The 21,666-nt window shown below is 32.8% G+C and overlaps 1 protein-coding gene across 1 annotated transcript in view; it reads left to right on the forward strand.

Annotated features, from left to right (window-relative positions):
* Positions 1-21,666, forward strand: part of ENPP1 (ectonucleotide pyrophosphatase/phosphodiesterase 1) — a 99,406-nt gene that overhangs the window by 47,940 nt on the left and 29,800 nt on the right. Inside the window, exons 7-15 of the mRNA XM_074187602.1 lie at positions 1,505-1,584; positions 7,683-7,802; positions 8,453-8,562; positions 12,032-12,097; positions 12,427-12,499; positions 15,524-15,632; positions 17,030-17,161; positions 19,120-19,151; positions 20,000-20,127. Coding sequence (XP_074043703.1) covers positions 1,505-1,584; positions 7,683-7,802; positions 8,453-8,562; positions 12,032-12,097; positions 12,427-12,499; positions 15,524-15,632; positions 17,030-17,161; positions 19,120-19,151; positions 20,000-20,127 — 850 coding nt within the window. The remainder of the gene's footprint in view (positions 1-1,504; positions 1,585-7,682; positions 7,803-8,452; positions 8,563-12,031; positions 12,098-12,426; positions 12,500-15,523; positions 15,633-17,029; positions 17,162-19,119; positions 19,152-19,999; positions 20,128-21,666) is intronic.

Genomic DNA, 21,666 nt, shown 5'->3' on the forward strand with positions numbered 1-21,666 from the left:
TTCATCTGAAGCTGCAGCCCAAAGGCAAAAGAATTGCCAGAAGAATTAATGTCAAGAGATTTGATTGTCTCTGAGCAGGAACAGTTTGTTGCTAACTCAGAGGGAAAGTTGAGCCAATCCACAGCTGACAACAGATGGGCAGAAAAAAGAGTGAACAGTTTCCAGAGATTTGATCTACAGCTCATGTGGGTCAGGATGTTTACAAACATAAAAACTAGTTTGATGAAAATTATGGGGAAATATAGAAGCTGCTAAATGAAAAATAAGAACTCCACAGGGTTTTACTAGCAAGATCCATTTCTTAGGAGACAACATTTAATTCCATCAAAAGTAAAAAGTACAAAATGAAGCTTAGAGAGATTCAGGACTCTTGATTCAGTAAGAAGGCAGATGAATTCAGTTTTATGCAGATAGTAACAGTCCAAAGTGCTTTTATGATGCGAATAAAGGCAATTTATGAGCCAAAGACATCCGGTGCACCTCAATTACTCAGTGCTGATGGAGCTACATTGATTAGTGATAGGGAAATAATCCTAGAGAGATGGATTGAATCCTTCCACAATGAAGGTTAACAGATCATCATCAATCTATGCAGAAGCCATTGACTGTCTTAAACTGAAGTTAATCCATCCTTAGGTGAAGTTCTAAGAAGAGGTTTTTGAATGCCTTTAGGCTTCTTTCATGTGTCAAAGCACCTGGTTTTGATTTTATTCCACCTGAGATTTACAAGGTGGGGGTCCATTGCTCATACAAGTCATTGCTGGTCACACAGCTAGTAAAGATAAAATGTCTGAGGTCAAATTTGAACTCAGGTCCTCCTAATTACAGGGTTGGTACTCTATCTACCACATCAATCTTGTTGCCCCAATCAAGTTATTTTAAAAGATGCTTAAAATATCTTTTTATCTGAAGAATTTTATTACTTATAAATTGATAGAACATTCTAATTTTAAAAATGAAATTTGATATATGTTTTTCATACTGTTTAATGTTTTATTGATGAATATAGAATTAATTACTCAGTCTTGTTTTATATTTCTACTTCAAGCATCAAGGAATTTATGTGGATTCAATTAATGGAATTTACAAACCTTATACACATCAGTAGACTTCCATCAAGAATCACTGAGAGAAAAAAAAAGAAACTTTCACATGTTCAGCCTTCTTGTTTTGTCTTTACAAATTTAGGTTGATCATTGTACAGCATGGCACATTCTTTCTTTGAGTAAACTGGAAGCTTTTCTAGTTTATTAGCACTTTTCATAAGTCATATTCACTGTAGTATGTAGAAGAACTCTGGTAACTTCAGGGGTATGATGATATTCTGTGAAATTTATTGTTGGATCTCAACATATTAAAATTTGTTATATTGGAATATTTATACAATTTTATTTGACATCTCAATTTCATTATTCTTTTGTTAGTTGCTGAGATTAAGGTTCTATCTATTTCTAAAAGAAGCTAAGCTTGTTATAAAACTTATTTAATAATCTTTTGCCTTTAGAAAATTGTGGAACACACACTACAAATATGAGACCAGTATATCCAACAAAAACCTTCCCCAATCATTATAGCCTTGTCACGGTAAGCTACATATTTTCTTTTCTTTTTTTTTTTCACTGAATGGCAATGGAATTACAATGTTACTGGGAATTTTTATTTAGGCTTTTTTTTTAAATGAGACTATCAGTGAATTCTTATTATGTTTACTTTGTCCTCTGCTTCTTTTTTGGGGGGGGGTGTTTTGTGGGACAATGGATTGAGTGACTTGCCCAACCACAACTAGTAAGTATCAAATGTCTGAAGATGGATTTGAACTTAGGTCCTTCTGATTCCAGGGCTAGTGCTCTATCCAATGTGCCACCTAGCTATCTCTTTTAACTTCTGTTTCTAAGAGATCTGGGCAGATTTCTTTTATGGTTTATTGAAATAGAATGTTTAGGATCATTTTGTGTTTGGTCATATCTTTTAGATAGTGCAATGATTCTTAATTTAGTTCTCTTTGTGATCTCTTTTCCAGGTCAGTTGTTTTGGACATGAACTATTTTGTGTTTTTTTTCCTAATTTTTTTTTAGTTTTTTGACATATTTCTTATTGTCTCACAAAATCATTAGCTTCTATTTTATGCATTCTAATTTTCTTTTTCAATTTAATTTTTTATTAATATTTTATTGTTTTCCAATTATACACAATAAGTAGTTTTTTGTAAGGTTTTTGTGAGGTTTTGAATTTTACAATTTTCCCCCCACAGAAGGCAGTCTGATAATCTTTACATTGTTTCCATGCTATACATTGATCGAAATTGAATGTGTTGAGTGAAATCATATCCTTAAGGAGAAAATAAAATATTAGAGATAGCAAAATTATGTAGGATATAAGACACTTTTTAAAAAAAAATCGAAGGTAATAGACTGGTCTTTGTTTAAACTACCACAATTCTTTCTCTAGACACAGATGATATTCTCTGTTGCAGGTACTCTAAAATTGTCCCTGATTATTGCATTGATGGAATGAGCATGTCCATTAAGGCTGATCATCACCCCATGTTGCTGTTAAGGTGTACAATGTTCTTCTGGTTCTGCTCATCTTGTTCAATATCTGTTCATGCAAACCTTTCCAGGTTTCTCTGAAATCCCATCCCTCTTGGTTTCTAATAGAACAATAGTGTGCCACAACATATATACATATATACATACATATATACATACATATATATATATATATATATATATATATATATATATATATATATATATATTCCACAATTTGTTCAGCCATTTCCCAATTGATGGACATTCACTCAATTTCCAATTCTTTACTACCACAAAGAGAGCTGCTATGAATATTTTCGTACAAATGATGATTTTACCCTTTTGCAGATCTCTAAGATATAGACCCAGCAGTGATATTGCTGGATCAAAGGGTATGCACATTTTTATTGTCTTTTGGTCGTTTTTTTTTCTTTTTGTGCCAAATTGTCAATATACTTTTCAATTATTTTCCCCATAATTCTGCCACCTGTCCTTCAAAAATAATCATGTCTTTTCCAATTCTTTCCTCTAGTGCCTGCGTTTCCATTATTGCATCATTTTTAACTCTTAAAAAACCCTCTTCCTTCTACTCTTCTAGGAATTCCAGTTGAACTTATGCTAAAATGATGTTTTTAATCTTTGTATCTTTAAAAATATTTTGGAATTATTCTTTTCTTCTGGGTTTGTGTATTAAGCATCTCTTACATTAAAGTATCTTTGTGGGAGGATTGCTTTTTCTTCATTCTTTCAGTTTTAATTCCTGACTTTGAACTTTGTGTTAGGACCAGGTCCTTTGTATTTCTTGAAGAAAACTATGGGACGTGCTTGGTCCTGTTTTGTGTCCTATTGGCTTATGATACTGTGTTCTTGAGGGTGTTTGAGGATTGTCTTATTCCAGAATTTCAGGGACAGTGTTCAGACTGGGGATCTATGAACTTTCAGTGGACTTAAAGCAGTCTCTCAAGCCTGAGAATTACCCTTATTATTTGAACTTTGTAAGATTCTGACTTGGCTAAGTCAGAACTATGGACTTTAGAGCTCAGGATACTGCTACTGGATTCAGTTGGAAAGCTCTGCAGGTTACCCTTTGACCAGAGCTTCCTGCCATGGTTATTCCATGGCAAGTTTCAGATTGGGCTGGGATGAGATCTGAGACTCTCTTTTTCTGGAATTAGAGCCATACAGTTTCTGTAGTTATTCCTTGCTCAGTACATAGCCCAGAGCTTGAGACAACAGTTCCTTGTGTTGGACTGCTGGACTAAGCACAGGAATCCTTCTTGGTTTGTGATGGATCTATGACTAGCTCTAGTGATAGAGGTGCCATTTGTTATTTGTTTCTGCTCATGTCAGACCCCTTCGTGCTAGATCTGGGATCTTTTCTTGTTTTGGTACATAACTCCTACAGGTTCAGTACAGCACAACACTCTTCTTGCTACTTTCCCTCCGTAGTGTGCATAGGTTACCATGTCTGTCTTCCTATTCTGACCTGGGCTACAAAATGAGCCTCTGAATTTTTTCAGATTTTTTCTCATTAAGACTTGGACTGGTGCATTTTCCAGATGTTTTTGGATTAATTGTTGGAGGGAAAGATTGGGTGTAATATTTGCTTCTACTATACCATCTTGTCTGACTTCTCTACAATGTAAGACTTAATTTAGAATTTTTAGATTTTTAAATATTTAAGTTCTTTCCCAGTATGTAAATTATTCTTTTTAAAAGTTTTATTGATGCTTTTTGTTTTCATTTAAAGTTTTTCTGAATATCTGAATATCTTTCTTCCAAATATGCTAAACATTCCTCTGTACTCAATGAGAAAAAAAATAAGTAGAATCAGTGGAGCCATCAGATGCTTCTAGAAGTATATGTAATATTCCACACTCATAATGCCCTCTGTCTTCAACAAAAGAAGGTGGTCATTTTTTCCCTTTTCTTTTTTATTGGACTAAGGATGTTCATCATAACTACAAAGTATTTAAAGTGGGCTTTTTGTTATTGTTGTCATTGTGTTTTTTTATTGTGTTACTTTCACTAGGATGTGTCTTTTTTTTAGCTTTTTCTAAGGTCACACAGCTAGGTAATTAAGTGTCTGAAACTGGATTTGAACTCAGGTCCTCCTGACTCTAGGACCCATGCTCTATCCACTGCACCACCTAACTGCCCCCCCCCCCCCACATACATCAACTCTTTCTGTCTCTTACCAATTATTGGCTCTTAGTCACACATTTTGTTAATTGGTGATTTCATATATATATATATATATATATACACATTTATCATAAATATTTCATTTTTATCAGAGTATCATGAAATTTTTTCTCCAACATTTTCTCCTCTTATCTATTTTGTGCAAAAGCTTTTTCAGTTTTATGAAACTGAACCAGAAGGAAATGATAGTGATACAGGGAAATGATATAGAGAATTGTGAACTAGCAGAAACAAAATTTGTAATCTTAAAGGCTGTTAATCTTGTTAAATTGGTTGGAGGTTTCCTACTCTTGAGATGTTCCCTACTCAGCTATCATTGTTTCATTGTTTAATGCAAAATTGGTATCTTGATCTTCTCTTCAACCCTCTACCTAAGTCCAGGTCCAGTAAAGGGGAAGGGAATCTACCTTTTGCCCTCTGGATAAGGGGCAAGACAATAAAAATATGGATTAGACCTCTGCTCAAGGCCAGTCATGTATGACTCTGGCCCAGTCAACTCTGCTTGACTGTTCTTTTATTTCTGTTTCTCTCTTTACCTACCACTTTTTTATGTGTTATAACTTCTTTTAATACATTTTTATTTTCTTTCCATACCTGAATTCCTGGGTCTGAAAGTGATTCCTCACAGACAGAATCAAACCCAAGTAGCCAGCAGCTGCAATAGTAAGACATTCCTCTTATAATAATTTCAAATTACATATAGAAATTCAACTATAAAATTCTATAAATATAAATGGGGACTTAAATTAATAACTATATAGTAATTACCAATGTTTGGGCCATGTCAATATAAAAATAGTGATTAGATTTCCTAAATAAAATAATAGATTTAGTGCTAAACTGAAAAAACTATAGATAGAACTAACTTAAATAATAATGATATTCTTTTGAAGGTAGAGAAAATATAGAATCTACAGGGGGAAAAATCGCAGGAATGAATGAAATTATTTTTTTGGGACAACTCATAAATTGATAATCATTAAAACTATATGGTTCTGGTAAAAAAAAAGTAGAAAAGTAAATCAATAGAATAGCAAGACTCAGAAAAAATAAAATATTTTCTGTGTTTGATAATCCTGAGAACATGCCTAGGGAGAATTCCTTTTCTGTTAATAAATTATGGGAAAATTTAGAAAAGAGTTTAAAAAAAGATTTAAACCTTCATCTTACATAATATTTACAAGAAAATCTCCAAATGAATATTTAAATATAAAATGTCACCCTTAAAAAAGCTTAGAAGAAAATGAAGGGAGGTACTTTTTTAAAGCTAATGCAAGGCAGGTTGGGTGAAATTCTTCATAGAAAAAATGGACAGAAATTACAAAGAATTAATTTCATTCTTTATCAAACCTACTTCATTTGACCAGCTTTATATTCCCAAACTCATGTATTCTTCTCTGGTCTTTTTTAATGGATTTACTCTGTGAATCTGAGCAAAAGATTTTGCCTGATAATAGCTTTAGAGTCTTTTTACAATTTGGGACAAAATTTTCTATCATAATGTGATACAAGTAGCAATTGAATTTCTATTTTTTTTATTTTTTTATTTTTTGCTAGGCAATGGGGTTAAGTGGCCACACAGCTAGGTAATTAAGTGTCTTAAGGCCGGATTTGAACTCAGGTACTCCTGACTCCAGGGATAGTGCTCTATCCACTGTACCACCTAGCCACCCCAAATTTCTATTTCTTAAAATCTTTTATAATTTACTTTATTTTTAAATCCCCTCCCCAGTTATGTGCAAAAGCAAGTTTCAACATTTTACTTCCAAAAATCTGAGTCCCAAATTCTCCCCTTTCCTCCCACCATGCTCCCACTGTCCCCCCCACCCCCCATTTGAGAAAGCAAGTTACTTGGTATAGGTATAAAATGTGTAACCTTGAAAAATATTACTACAATAGTCGAATTGTCAAAGTAAACATACCCACCCCCATACACACAAAGAAAGAGAAACCTCAAGAAAAAGCATATTTTAGTGTGTATTGAGATACCATCAACTCTCTGGGATGGATAGCATTCTTTATCATAAGTCCATCGAAAAAATTGCTTCAATATTTTTTTTCCCACAGTTGCTATTGCTAGCTGTATTTCCCTCTAACTTATTTCCCTACATATTCTATTCTTTCTCTCCTTTCACCCTATCCTTTCACAAAAGTGTGTTGTATTTGACTACCCTTTCCCATAATCTCTTTTCTATCATCTACATCACCCCTTCCCCATCCCCTTTCTCCCATCCCTTTCCTCTTCTTTTTTTTCCCTCTAGGGTAGGATCCATTTCTATACCCAATTGAGTGTGTATGTTAAGGAACTGAATTTCAATACAACTTCAGTACAAAACTTAGGAATTTCCTTTGGTCCAGTTTTATGTAAGCTCTTTTTGAATATTAGCCAATTAGTTTATTCTAAACTATACAAATTAGATTATACTAAGAATGCATTCCATTGCAATGTGAAACAACATAGGATATTTTTCTCATGATAAGTTTAGGTGTTCTACTTCTCTAAACTTCAATCCTTTCAATCTGAGACTTCAATTTTGACTTCTTTATTTAATAATCCATTGAAGTAAGTTTTATTTTGGCAGAATTTGTCCAGTTGTTATGGTTCATATAATTAAATCTACATGATAGACCCTCAGAGATAAAATCCCCTCATTTTAACAGATGAGAAAACTGAGGTTTTGATCATCATTAGAGACAGGATTTGAATGGAGGTCCTCTGATTATAGAACCAGGAATCTTTTTTACTGTACCAAAAATGTCTCCCTTAAGTCATGTTACTGAGTGATCCTTAATAGATCCAGTTACTGTCTGGTTACTCAGACCATGTTGACAATTTGATAATTTAAAATTAAGAAAAAAAAATTTTTTGCTGTTGTGGTGGTGGTTATGGAAATGAAGTGAACACTTATAATGTTTGTATTATATTGGTTTAAATATTCCTTTTAGGGTCTGTATCCTGAATCCCATGGAATCATTGACAACAAAATGTATGACCCCAAAATGAATGCTTCCTTTGCACTTAGAAATAAAGAGAAATTCAACCCAGAATGGTATAAAGGAGAACCTGTGAGTCTTTTGTTTAATCTTCTGAAAACACTTCTTTTAGAACCCTTACTTACTTAATTCAGAATTAAATTTCAGACTCCCTGGAGTTTAAACAACCTACTTCCTAGTGAAAATTAAGATGATGTTTCAGTAGAGTTTTCTGGAATGGCTGGATAACTCTTAGTGGTGCTTGGTTATGCTAGCCTACTTCCTCCTCATACCAGCAGCAATATCTGTGAAACTGGACTGGGGAATATTTTTTTCTCTAGACAGTTAATTGGCCCATCACAGATTGGATTTACTAAAAATTTAGGAGCATCTTTTAATAGGAATTCAAATGTACTATTCTTTTCATGTATTAAAAAAAGTAAAAACATTCCATTTATGCAGCATTATATCCCAAAGGAACTTTTCTACTACGATATTGCTGCAGCCAAGTGATAAGTTAACTAATAGAATTTGGAAATATGTTAAATTTCTAGGAAAAATGACAGGTCTCAGTTATGAGATTTTTGAAGTTATTTTTATCCCTGATAAAAAATAAACTACATAATCCCTTAAATAGGTACTGTTTTCTAGTAGATGAAACATAAAACACTTTGATAATGATGAAGAAATATAACTGTTGGATGCTCATATAATTTCCTGATTCTTCCTAATTATCTTCTCAGATTTGGCTTACCACTAAGTATCAAGGTCTTAAGTCTGGCACATATTTTTGGCCTGGATCAGATGTGAAAATTAATGGAATTCTTCCAGATATCTATCAAATATATAATGGGTATGTTTGCTTGAATTTTTTTTAACTAAGGTTATATAGGTGAGGAAAATTAATCAAAGGTTAATTGACTTATCCAGGATCAAATAGCCATAAAGAGTTCAAGATAAGATTTGAATGCAACTTTTCCTGATTCTAGGTCTAATGCTCTATCTACTATTCAATATCACTTCTCAGCAAAGTGTAATAAAAAGAGTACTGGAGACCTGGGTTCAAATCCTCCCCCTGGCACTTATTAGTTGTGTGATCATGGGCATTGTCTCCTGAAATTCTCTGAGGTTCAGTTTTCCCATACCGACTGTATGAAATTATTTCAAGGGAAGAACTTGGTATGCTTCAAAGAGCTATACAATGGTGAGTAGTTATTGAAAGCATATGGAAGATCATCTTACCCAATGGTATTTCATATCTTATATTCTAACATTTCAGTTTGCAAGTGTGGCAGACAGTTAAGAAAACCAGAAATTCATGTTAAAAAATATAAATGGCAATAGGACATGAATTCGATTTTTTAAAAATCTCCTAATTATAGTGCCTGAGAAATATTGTTGGGTAGGTTATCTTATTGACATCCTACCATACTGAGGTCTTTGGGCAGGGATAAAGGCTTTTAGCATATCAGAGAATAAGAAGTAAAGTATGAATGTCCTCTTCTGGAGATGTGGAGATCATTTGATAGGAAAAGGAATATGAAGTGTCTGGAGTAGTATGAGAGGAAGCCTCAATATTTACCCTGGCTTCTTCATAACTCACACTCAACTCCCATGACCTTCAATTCCATTATTTCAGAGACCAAAGGGAATAGTCATAGTTAGATCCCATAATTACTCAGAATCAAACTCCAACTTACTGAAATTTGAAGTTCCTTTCTCTGATCAATATCTTCTCTATTTCCAATTATTTGTTTTTAATATCTTTTTAACCCTTGATCCTTCCCAGTTTTCTGAGTCTGTCACCCATTCTGTACTATTTCTTTTAAATCAGCTATTTCAATAACTCACTGATTTCTATTCCTAAATTCTGAAGGACCTTACTCTTTCATCTTCAAAATCTCCAACCCTGGGTCACTTCCAACTTCTGCCTTCTCCATGAGCTACTGAATACTCCTGGAGGAAGTCTTGAATTTATCTTAACCAAATTTCTTATAAATTCATGCTAAGAGGAACCTGCCATTTGTACTACAGATTTTTATTCAATTCTGATTGCCTATCATGCCATTTATGGCAAGAGCTATTGACGTGCCCCATTGTGTTTAAGTCCTTATCCATCCACATCTTTCTCTTCATTTACACTCCCACTACTCTTATTACTTCTCACCTTGGATAGTGTGACAATTTCTAACTGGTCTTCCTGCTACAGGTTTCTCATTTTTCTAAATAATTGTTTACCTGGCTGCCCAAATAATCCTCTTAATGAAAAGATTTAACAATGCATCTTTGATTCCCCATTGCCAATGGAATAAAATAGACATGTTTTAGCCAAGAATTTAAGGTGATCCATAACCTTTTTCCAGACTACATTTCTTGTCTCATTCCCCACTTATTATACTTTTTGTACTCCATGTTACAGTCAAACTGGTCTGATACCTTCCTTTTCTCTCTTGCTTTCTGAATTTATTCAGGTAGTTTCTTGTGCCTAAATTGTAGAAGAACATTCTAAAGTCATAGGACCTAGATTAAAATCCTGTTCCTGACACAATTTCTGTGACTTTGGGCAAGTCATTTTATCTCTCTGGACCTCAGGGTTTTGTTTTTTTTTTAGGTTTTTGCAAGGCAATTGGATTAAGTGGCTTGCCCAAAGCCACACAGCTAGGTAATTATTAAGTGTCTGGGGCCAGATTTGAACTCAGTTATTCCTGACTCCAAGGCTGGTGTTCTATCCACTGCACCACCTAGGACCTTAGTTTTCTTGATCGTAAAATGAGTGAATAGGATTTGATGGTCTTTGAGATTCCCTTCTAGCTCTTAAGTCTGTCATCCTCTAAATGAACATATCCCCCTCTCCATTTTTACCTCTTAAATTCTTCTACTTCCCAGGCCAGCTTTTTCTTGTTAAGTCATTTTTCAATTGTGTCCAACTCTTTGTGGTCCCATTTGGGGGTTTTCTTGGCAAAGATACTGGAGTGGTTTACCATTTCCTTCTCCATTTCATTGATGAGGATACTGAGTCAAACAGTAAAGTGACTTTCCCAAGGTCACACAACTGAAGTGTCTGAAGCCAGATTTAAGCCCAGGAAGATGAGTCTTCCTGACTCCAGGTCAGGCACTCTAACCACTGCACAACTTATCTACCCTAGCTTAGGTTTTACCTCTGCATTAAAGTCTTTTCTGAAAGTCATTCCTTGGTCCTAAAATTATTGTAGCATTTTATACATTATTTTTTACCCTTATAAAATTCTATTTTTTAAAATTATATTTATTTGTGTACAGCCTTTTTCTCACCATTTTCCCCCCCAAACCCTGTTACTTTGCTATTGCTGACGAAGCATAGCTAGGTTAACCAATAGGATCAAGTTGTCAGTTGCTGGAAGACAAGATTTTCTCTGTTTTCCACCTTCATATTTCCAAATCAAAGCCAAAATAGGCACTTAAAAATGAATTAAAATAGAAAAAAAATTTGAAAGTTATACAAGTTTGTTGGCAGGAAATTAGATAAGAGCCTTTAGTCTGGAATTGGTTACTAATGTTAAAAGCTGATTACTATTGAAAAAGTTAAATTAAGAGAACTTCCTGAAAATCATTCAATTTTAAAATGTTGCTATTAAGTGTGAGAACCTTATTAAAGAAGATTGTTTTTGAAACTTAGATTTCACAATCTGCAGCTAGAGTTCTTAACTAGGGTCTGTTAATTTGCTTTAAATATTTTTAACTTTTATTTCATTATGAAGTTTCCTTTATAATTTCACATTTCATTTTATGAATTTAAAAGCATTATTCTGAAAAAGGGTACATAGGTTTTGACAGACTTCCAAGAGGGATTGATTATTTAAAAAAAAAAGGAGACATAGAGTCTTATTCTCAAGTAGCATAGCACAGAGAAAAGCTACCTACCTTCTTCTATGACAACAAACTAGTTAACTCTTTTGAAATATAATTAATAACACTCACTTGCCAGATTTGTTGTGAGACTCAAATGAGATAACATTTGTATAGTGATTAGCAAAGTACCTGGCACATAGAAGGTATTTTTGAATGCTAATTTTAAAAATTATTATTATTTACCAAAGAAAACCATAGTTTTTAGGTTAAGTACTTGGTGCTTTTTCTCTACTTCCTTTCAGCAATAACACTCAGCATTTAGTCCTGTATTTAGTAGCTACTTAATAAATGTTTATTGACTGATTGATTTGTCACAGATATATATACATATATATATATGTATATATATATACACATACACACACATATATATATGCATATATATATTATTTATCTCCAAAAGCATTGATTCTTTTGTCTTCCTTTTTCCTTAGTTCCATCCCATTTGAAGAAAGAGTTTTGAGTATTCTTCAATGGCTAAAGCTTCCTAAAGATGAAAGGTATGTAGGTGCAGAATTGTTCTATGTGCTCTCTTGTCTAATTGTTTTAGAGTAGTTAGCTTCTCTATGTAACTTATTTTTAAAGAAATGACTTTTGATAATGTTAATTGGTTTACTTTACTTAGTAATGTAGCCTTGACAATCTATTGAATTAATAATTTCAAATGTTTTCAAGGCATCCAACATGCAATTTCTTTCTCAACACATTTAAATATTACCTCTGTGAAATGAAATGGATTTTTACTTGATATGTGTTGTTGAATGAATCTTTTCTATTCTGTGTTTCAATGTGTTTATAAAATATTACATTTTGATACTGTTTGATTTAGACCACACTTTTACACTCTGTATTTAGAAGAACCAGATACTTCAGGTCATTCATTTGGACCCCTCAGCAGTGAAGTAAGTACATTTTCATTAGCAACTTTGTAGAACAAGCTAACAATTAAATGAATCTGAATTTTAGGCAGTTCTTGATAATCTGAAAGACCTGAGGCGCAAGGTGAATGAAGGATGAGAGAAACTAAACTGAACCAAGAATGGACTTCTTAAAGAAACAATATTCAGGGTGGCTCCAATAGTTAGGAGAGTGTTTTCATATATTTTTCCTTATTTCCTAGTTTGCATCTTAAAATTGATGACAATCCAAAAGCTTAATCAACATTGCCCAGGATCCTGGGGTTGGTATCAGTCCTAAAACAAAATTCTTACCAGTCAATGGTTTGTGATAATAATGGTGATAATTAGCAGCATTTAAGGTTTAAGGTTTGCAAAGTACTGTGCATATGTTACATCATTATATCCTCACAATAATCCTGGATTTTAAATATTATTATTATTATTATCCCCTTTTTGCATATAAGGAAACAGAAACATAGAGAAGTTATTTGATAATCCAGGGTCACATAGTAAGTGTCTGAGGCAAGTTTTGATGTTATGGCTTCCTTGCCTCCAGGTCCAGTATTATATCTTCTGCACCACCCAACAGACTGGCACAGAGTGACAAGAGCCAGATCTCTGTAATTTCATGGGAGGAGGTGGGCAATGAGAAAGAAATTCTTCCTTTTTTTTTTCTTTTTTGGTTTTTGTGGAGCAATGGACTTAAGTAACTTGTCCAAAGTCACAGAGTTAGTAAATATCAAGTGTCTGAGGCTGGTTTTGAATTCAGGTTCTCCTGACTTCTGGACTGGTGCTATATCTACCATGCCACCTAGCTTACTGTCTTTTGATAGTTTCCTGCTTCTTTAAGACCACCTTAATTATAAGAACTTTATGAAGAATTGGAGTCTTTAAGACTACCTTAATTATCAGAACTTTATGAAAAATTGGAATTAAACCAAAAGTTGTTCCTAAATCTTTGCAACATTTATTTTGACAACTATTCCACATAGAAGATGATTATATCCTATGCAACAGCAGTTCAGGAAAATGCTACTTCTAGACTGTATATCAGCAAAAAGCTGTGTGTAATGTCACTCTTTTTTATAATTACAAGAGGTTCTTGAATGCTCTTGTATAAGTTATAACTTTTTACAAGGCAAGTGGATGTGAGCATCATTTATTTTTGTTTAAATATGCTTAATGATTTCTTTCTTTGTTTCTGACTCTCATATGTCTCTTCTTTCCCAGGTAGGCAGGTGAAGTTTGAGTTAGATGGCAAGCAAGTTTTAAGTAAAGTTAAGTGTATGTAATAACACAACACATATATTTCAGGGAAAACTATAGTCAGATACAGTTTCATTGAATAGCCAAATAGACTGACTCTGTCTTAAAAAAAAGTTCTTGGTTGTTTTGATGACAGATATAGAGGCAGTGAAGTATAGTGCAAAGAGCATTGGATTTTTGAGTCAGAAGAGCTGAGTTTGAATCTCTGCTGCTTATTAGCTGTTTGATGTTAGGAGGCATCTCTCTCCACTTCAGTGCTGTCTCATGGAAAGTGAGGATTAGCTGATTCTTAAGGTCCCTCCCAGGTCTAAATCCTATTACCCTATTTTGTTCAGTCAAATATTTAGCTTAAATGAGATTACTCCAGTCTCCTTAAGGTACTTTGAGACTCATGTGAGAAGTATGACTTCATTGTCTTTGATATTCAATATAAATGATCTGTGGATTGTTATTTTTTATTTCAAAGTTCTTTCTCTGAGTGATTGAAAATCTAGGAATAAAGTTGAAAGTCTAGAGTTGATAGACCATCCAATCCATTACTTCTTACCCTCTATTTCTTAAATTGGAATATTGAAACCCATAAATTGACTTAACTTGTCAAGTTTGCCTAGGTTAGGTAGTAAGTAACTGAATTAGAATTGAACTCATGTCTGCTGACTCAACGCTAGTGACTTTAGTGACTGAACCATCATCTCGCACTGATTATATATACTTTAAAGTTCAATTTCTTTCTGTCTTTTCAGAGAATTTACTTTGCTGATTCTTCTTACCAATTTTAGAAATTTTGGTTCATCCATTTTTGAGTTTATTTCTCAAATTTAATTTACTTGCAAGAAATAAGATAATTTAAATTCTCAGACAAATTTACACTTGATTTGTATTTATTAACAAAATGTTAATTTATGTTGTTAGTTATCTTTGAATGAGAAGTCATATTGAGAGAACCTGTCATTTTACTTCCACAATAGTGGAATAAATGGAATTAAAGATTAAACTGATTTGACATATTACCCAAGTATTAAAATGAAATGGAATACTAGTGTGGTTTTCTTTGTGGATAGTTGGAGAATATAAATGCTGCTAGGTATTAGTTCTGGAATGTCCCTTGATATTCTTGAATTTTTGTTATTTTATTTTTTAGGATTTAGTGGTTTTAGAAAATTATTAGTCATGTGCAGATAAGTTCACTAAACACAAAATTCACACTCAATTTCAATGCAATTTTTTTTTAGATTTTTGCAAGGCAATGGGTTAAGTGGCTTGCCCAAGGCCAAACAGCTAGGTAATTATTAAGTGTCTGAGGTCAGATTTGAACTCAGGTACTCCTGACTCCAGGGCCAGTGCTCTATCCAGCACACCACCTAGCCACCCCTTCAATGCAGTTTCAATGTTAGTTTAATACCATGGTCAGTTTTTGTTAGGTTCATTAATCTGAGTTGAAACATAGTTTGAATCAGAGGTATTATATGAATATTTGCCAAATAGATGCCTTGGGAAAGGGCTTATCACATTGGTTATATTTGTTTCAAAGTCTAGACTATTTCTGTTTTAGTGCTCTATGATTGCCTTTCTGATAGTCAATTATTATTTCCTGCTCTCAATGACCCCTAACTACTGAGCTTCCAAAGAATGTTTTATATCATATAGATATGCCCTTCAATGTGTTTTTCCTTAAAAATATAAATATTTCTAGAAAAGAAAATATTTGCAGCCAAATTCAATCACAACTTTGTTCCACTTGAAATGTCTTCTCTTTTCTAGGTGATCAAGGCATTACAGAGAGTTGACAACATTGTTGGCATGCTGATGGATGGTCTTAAAGTGCTGAACTTACACAGATGCATAAACCTTATTCTTGTGTCAGATCATGGTAATTTAAATTCTTTTGGTTACACTTCATAACAGAGGTGCCAAGGAATTAGTTACACTACGCTAGTTCCCATTACATTTTACAATTCATTTCATGTAGTTTCCTTCTTATACTGGAATCTCATACAGATATACAGGGAAATTAAGGGGAAAATAATGTAAAATGACATGTGCAAATAAGAAGAAAATTTAAAATCCAATTACTAAATTGAAGGATGGGAGTAATTGTTGGTTAATTTGGGATGGAGGCAGCCACTAATCTAAGTCATTATAAGGAAATTTAAAAGATTATTTCTGCCTCTAATTTATCTTGTTGGATGTTTTAGACAATTATATTTTCATGAAACTTTTCCATCTCCATTTTGTTGAGGTAGATATGAAGAAGACGAATATTAGACTTGGGCTTAGCATATTTCAGCTTCTAAAATCTTGCTCCTTTTTTGATTGTGAGTTGTTGTTTACTATGTTAATAACAGTGTTGGGAAAATGGGAGAAGTATGCATATGGGAAATTGAAAAACATTTCTGGGAAATAGAAATGATTATGTTGGAAAATAAAATACTAATGGCAAAATCTATGAAATAATAAAATATCCAAGGAGAGATCAATTATGTTATTAGTTCTCTAGATGAATTTGGCCAAACACTGGTTTTGTTTTTCTAGTCATAAAACTGGAATACTAGCCTCAATACACACACATATATATCTAAGATATTACAAAGTTTGAATAAGGATAAGTATTTTTTTCAAATAGCTATCAAAATTTATTTTTAAAAAGTATAAATATTAAAGAGGTTTAGGGGGAGGGGGACAGATAATCAAACAAGATCAAGTAAAAGTGATTGCTAGAAATTAAGACTCTTAAAGGGGGAGGGAAAACCTGTTGCATGCTTCTTTTGTTTTCACAAATTATAACACAATATAAATTTCAAAACTTACCAAATGAAATTCTTTTAAATTTTTTTATTTTTAATGTTTATCTCAGTTTCCAAATTCTCTCCCTCCCTGCATATCCTTTCACAGGCATTGAGAAAGCAAGACATATGAAACTCATTTTATATGAAATAATGCAAAATGTATTTACACATTAACTGTTGTGGGGGTGGGGGGGAAGAAGCTATATAAAGGAAAAAATATGCACTCAGAGTCTTTCAGTTCTCTGTCTGGAGGCTGATTGCTTTTTTCATCATGAGTTCTTTGGAATTGTTAGATCATTACTTCAAATGAAATTCTTAAGAGAAAGTTCATTCTGTCTGATAAGGTTCTTTCTTTTGTCCTTTCCTTTTCCCTCTCTCTGTCTTTCCCTTCCTCTCTCTCCCTCCCTCCCTCCCTCCCTTCCTTCCTTCCTTCCTTCCTAGTATTCCTGCAGTTTTTTAATCCTTTATTTTTCCTCCTTAGGAATGGAACAAGGTAGCTGTAAAAAATATGTCTACCTGAACAAATACTTGGGGGATGTTAAAAATGTCAAAGTATTTTATGGTCCTGCAGCTCGATTTAGAATTTTTGATGTTCCAGATAACCCCCAGACTTGTAAGTATTTAAACTTACCAGACAATGAGTGATTATATTCAGAACTTGTTATTACAAGTCAAATTTAGTCAATTTTGACCAGGAAGCAGGATAGATGAGAATGTTACTTTCCTTTTGACTTTTGGATTAGCAACCTACATCTTATGCAAGTCAAACATCTTATGGAATTGCAAGGGTAAGGGAAGTACAGCCATACATTCTCAGATCCTCCAGACTTTTTTTTGCTAAATTTTAGCACTTAGAAAATTGTCATGCCATCAGTTCATTTGATGTCATGGTCATCTTTAATTACAGACAACAATCAATCAGAAAAGTGCTGCTGTTCTGTGAATCACTGCAAAAGTACAGGACTCCTCATCTTAGGTGACCTACAGACAGAAAATTTTAGAAAATATTAAAACATTTTATTCAATTCAATTTCATTGTTATTAATAGCAGTAGCAGAACTAATTGCTAATATATATCCATTTGTTTTCTGGGCAACTACTTATATATAATGATTTATATTATTGAAAAAGAGTTTTAAAGAAGAAAGGAGGCTTACTCCTAAGAAAGACAATCTGAAACTTTTCTAAATTATGTTAAAATTTATTTTTAAAAAAGATGCCAAAGGAAAAATTAAGTTGTATATTAGCTCTTAAGCTCTTAAATATACTTCATTTTTCCCAATTCAATGGTGTCTGGAAATATATTTTAAAATATTATTTTGGTTGTAGTTTAAACTACTTTCTTCTGCACCTCCCACACCCATTCTCTCTTGGGGTTTTTGAGAACAGTTAATTATTTGTGTACTGTTGAGAAACAAATAAAAGAAAAAGGGTTATGGTGGGGAGAACAGTTTAGAACTAACATATCAACTATGTCTAATAGTTTATGCTACATTCCACACTCAGAGTCCCTCACCTCTGCAAAGGAAGAGAAGTACATTTTCTTAAACTCTTTCATTGGTCTGAGATTATAATTATGATTGCATAGCATTTAATTCCTTTTTACTGTTCTGTCCATGTTCATTTTCTTGTATTGCCTATTTCATTCCTGCATCAGGTTATCATGTTTCTCTGAATTTTTTTATCTCAAAAAACACATCTAACAATATTTTGATATATACAAAAGTCTTTTCTACTTTTTTTACCTCCATGTTTATATATGTAGTGGTATGATTTCTGAGTCACAGGATATGTATAGGCACATTAGACTTGTTTTTTTTAATAACAGTTCCAAATTGTTTTCTAGAATGATCAAACTAATTCATGGTTCTACCTGGAAAATGTTAATATACTATCTTTATCCATTCCCTAAAACACTGACATAACTATTTTGGTTATTTTTGCCAGTTTTTGGAATCTTAGAGTTTTTCATTCATATTTTTCTTATTAGTGATTTGGAACACTCTCATAGATTAATAGTTCACAATTCTGTTTTAAAGAACTACTTGTTTCATATTCTTTAACCATTTGTTCTTTAGGGAATGATTATTTGTCTTTTATGCTTGTTATAATGCCCCAATATATTTAGGATATAAGACTCTTGCTAGAAATATTTGATACAGTTTTTTCCCCAGCTAGTGTTTTTCCTTAGCTTCAGTGATTTTTATTGCAAGAACAATCTTTTTAATTTTACGTAATCAAATTTATTTAAATTTTTTCAATGAAAGCTTCTAATCTTTGCTAGGTTAATAATCTTCCATTTGTTTTCATTATGAGATATCCCATTCTCTTTTTATTTTACCATTGTTTCATGACCTTTTATATTCAGTTCACATTTATTTTGAGCATATTGTGAAAATATTTCAGGGAATATACATTTAATGCACGGAAACTTTATAAATAGATATTTGAAACCTTAAGTATTTAGCCTAAAGTTTTTGCTTGAATTCCTTTGTTAATATTGTTCTTACAGTGTTTTGCATTTCTTGTCATGTGAGAAACTTGTTTAACAATTATCTGGTATTCTTTCAGTTAATTATGAAGACATTGCCAGGAATCTTTCTGTAAGTATTACTTCTTTTGTAATAGCTGAGTAATATTATATAAATTTAAATTTTAAAAATCTTTGATGGAGAAGTTAATGTTAAGCACATGCTTTATCCAAGATGACTTAAGTAAAGAATATAAAAACTGTATTGTAGGACTGCAAGTTTGAAATTTTTGCCTATGTGGGTTTGTTTTGCCTAATTTGTAACTTTTAAGGAGGCTCAAGGTTTTATACTGTTAAGCTAGATTGTTCTGTTTTAATCACAAATATTGAGAAAAATCTTTATTATTCTGGAGGAGAATATTTGTAAATTGATTAGTCAATAGCCAAAATAAACACAATTTTTAATGACAATAAATCTGTCATACCTAGAACATTTTAGCCAGCTCTGATATTGGACTTAGATTAGTCCTAATAACTAGATTTATTTTTGTGGTTCTATTTCACAGTGTAAACTAAAACAAAACAATATTAGGTAACATTTTCATCATAATTTCATTTGAAGGCTTTATACTTCAGTGTTTCAAGGATTTATAATTGATTTCATCGGTTTGAGCATTACTTTCACCAGTGCCTCATTCTTTTTATGCTTTAATGGGTGATCTTTCTGAGTCTCTCCAAATATAATTAGGCTTGTCCTCAGACAAAATATCTGCATTACATCTTTAATCTCATATTCATGTGCTTTCAATCATTTTATGAGAAAACCCCAGAGCATTTTATTCTGATGACACAATTTTAGCTTCAAGAGCACAAGATAACTTCTTTACTATGAGGGAATAGAGCTGGACTTTTAAAAGAGTGTTTTTTGGAAAACAGAGAAATAATGATTCTGCTTAATTTAAAGTAAAATTGTGATTTCAGTGCAGAGAACCTGATCAACACTTCAAACCTTACCTGAAACAATTTTTACCCAGGCGTTTACATTTTGCGAAGAATGATAGAATTGAGCCTTTGATATTCTATTTAGATCCTCAATGGCAACTTGCAATGTAAGTTCTACCTTTGTTTTCTCTTTTGTACCTTCTGTGCAAACAGTGTTTGTGGCAGATTATGCGAGAATAATTTGTATTAGGAAAAATAAGGAAATTAAATTAAGGTATGCAAAGAATAGTTGAGAAAGTGGGTACTAATAATAGTCCCATTTACAAGTTAAGAAACTAAGACTGAGAGAAGTTATATGACTTTCTCAGGGTTATGCACCTAATAATAGCTAGTAATAACAGCAATGATATCTATCAATTATATAATGCTTTGGGTTTGCAAAGTTATTTATATATTAATCTCATTTAATACTCATAATATCCTTATTCCCAATTTCACAGAAGCAGTCATGGAGCCTGAGAAAGTTAAATGACTTGCCCAGGGTTACACAGCTAGTAAATGTTTTAAGGCAGAGTTTGAATCCTAGGGAAGAGAAATAAAAGTTGGAAGTGCAGAAGGAGATTAACTAGGTAACAAGATCCAGATTAGGATTGGGATTATAGAAATAAAAATGAAGAGGTGAATGAGAGTGACACTTCAAAAAAAAATCAGCAGGACTAATGGAACATGAAGTCAAAATAGATACTGGGGTTCTGACTATTAAAGGAAAATTGTGAAAAGGAGCTAGAGGAGAACATGGAAAAGAGCCAGTGAAGAGCTAGGGAAGTCAGTTAAATCATACTTAGTAGAGTATTCATATTACAGATGTTATAATGATTTGACAGTTTAAGATACTATGGATCATTGGAAACAATATGAAAATGGATTGTCACCTGCTTAACTTCATCAATATCTTCTTACCCTTTATTTGTAATTTAAGAAAATTACTAAGTACTAAGAAGTACTTAAATGGCACTTTTATACTTTATTAATTCCACTCCTTAAAATATTCCTTTGTAAGTAGTTTCAAGTTCATGTTCTGGGTTGTAAACTTCAGGAGTATGTACCAGTTGTTTTATACCTCACCTCAGAGTACTTTAATAGGATTCTGTGCCTCTGGGTTACTGAATAAAAATTAAAAGTCTATTAAATGGTATTATTGGTAAACCAATACCTAAATTATCAAATTATGTTATGGTCACAAAAAAAGGAGTGGAAACTAAATGTGTATATCTTCCTTTTTTTTAGTTTTTGCAAGGCAATGGGGTTAAGTGGCTTGCCTAAGGCCACACAGCTAGGTAATTATTAAGTGTCCCTCAGATTCTCCTGACTCCAGGGCCAGTGCTCTATCCACTGCGCCACCTAGCCACCCCGTATGTCTTCTTAATCCACGCTGAATTTAAATATTGAGCTAGGAGTCAAGTAATAGTATTTTACTGAGTATCTTGTCTCTTAATTCCATACTACATTTTTGGGAAAGGGAGCAAAGAAGGAAGAGAGACAGAAGGACCAAAGACAACAATTCTCATTCAGTTTATAAGATAGTATAGAAAAGTTAAATAAACCTTGTACAGTTTTTTTTAAACTAATTATTTCATCAGCTTTGTCTTCATAGTAGGTGCTTATTTTCAGATCAATCAATGTATTAAGCAGCTATTCTATTCCAG

This window comes from Macrotis lagotis, chromosome 5 (assembly GCF_037893015.1).
Source record: "Macrotis lagotis isolate mMagLag1 chromosome 5, bilby.v1.9.chrom.fasta, whole genome shotgun sequence".
Classification (NCBI taxonomy): domain Eukaryota; kingdom Metazoa; phylum Chordata; class Mammalia; order Peramelemorphia; family Peramelidae; genus Macrotis; species Macrotis lagotis.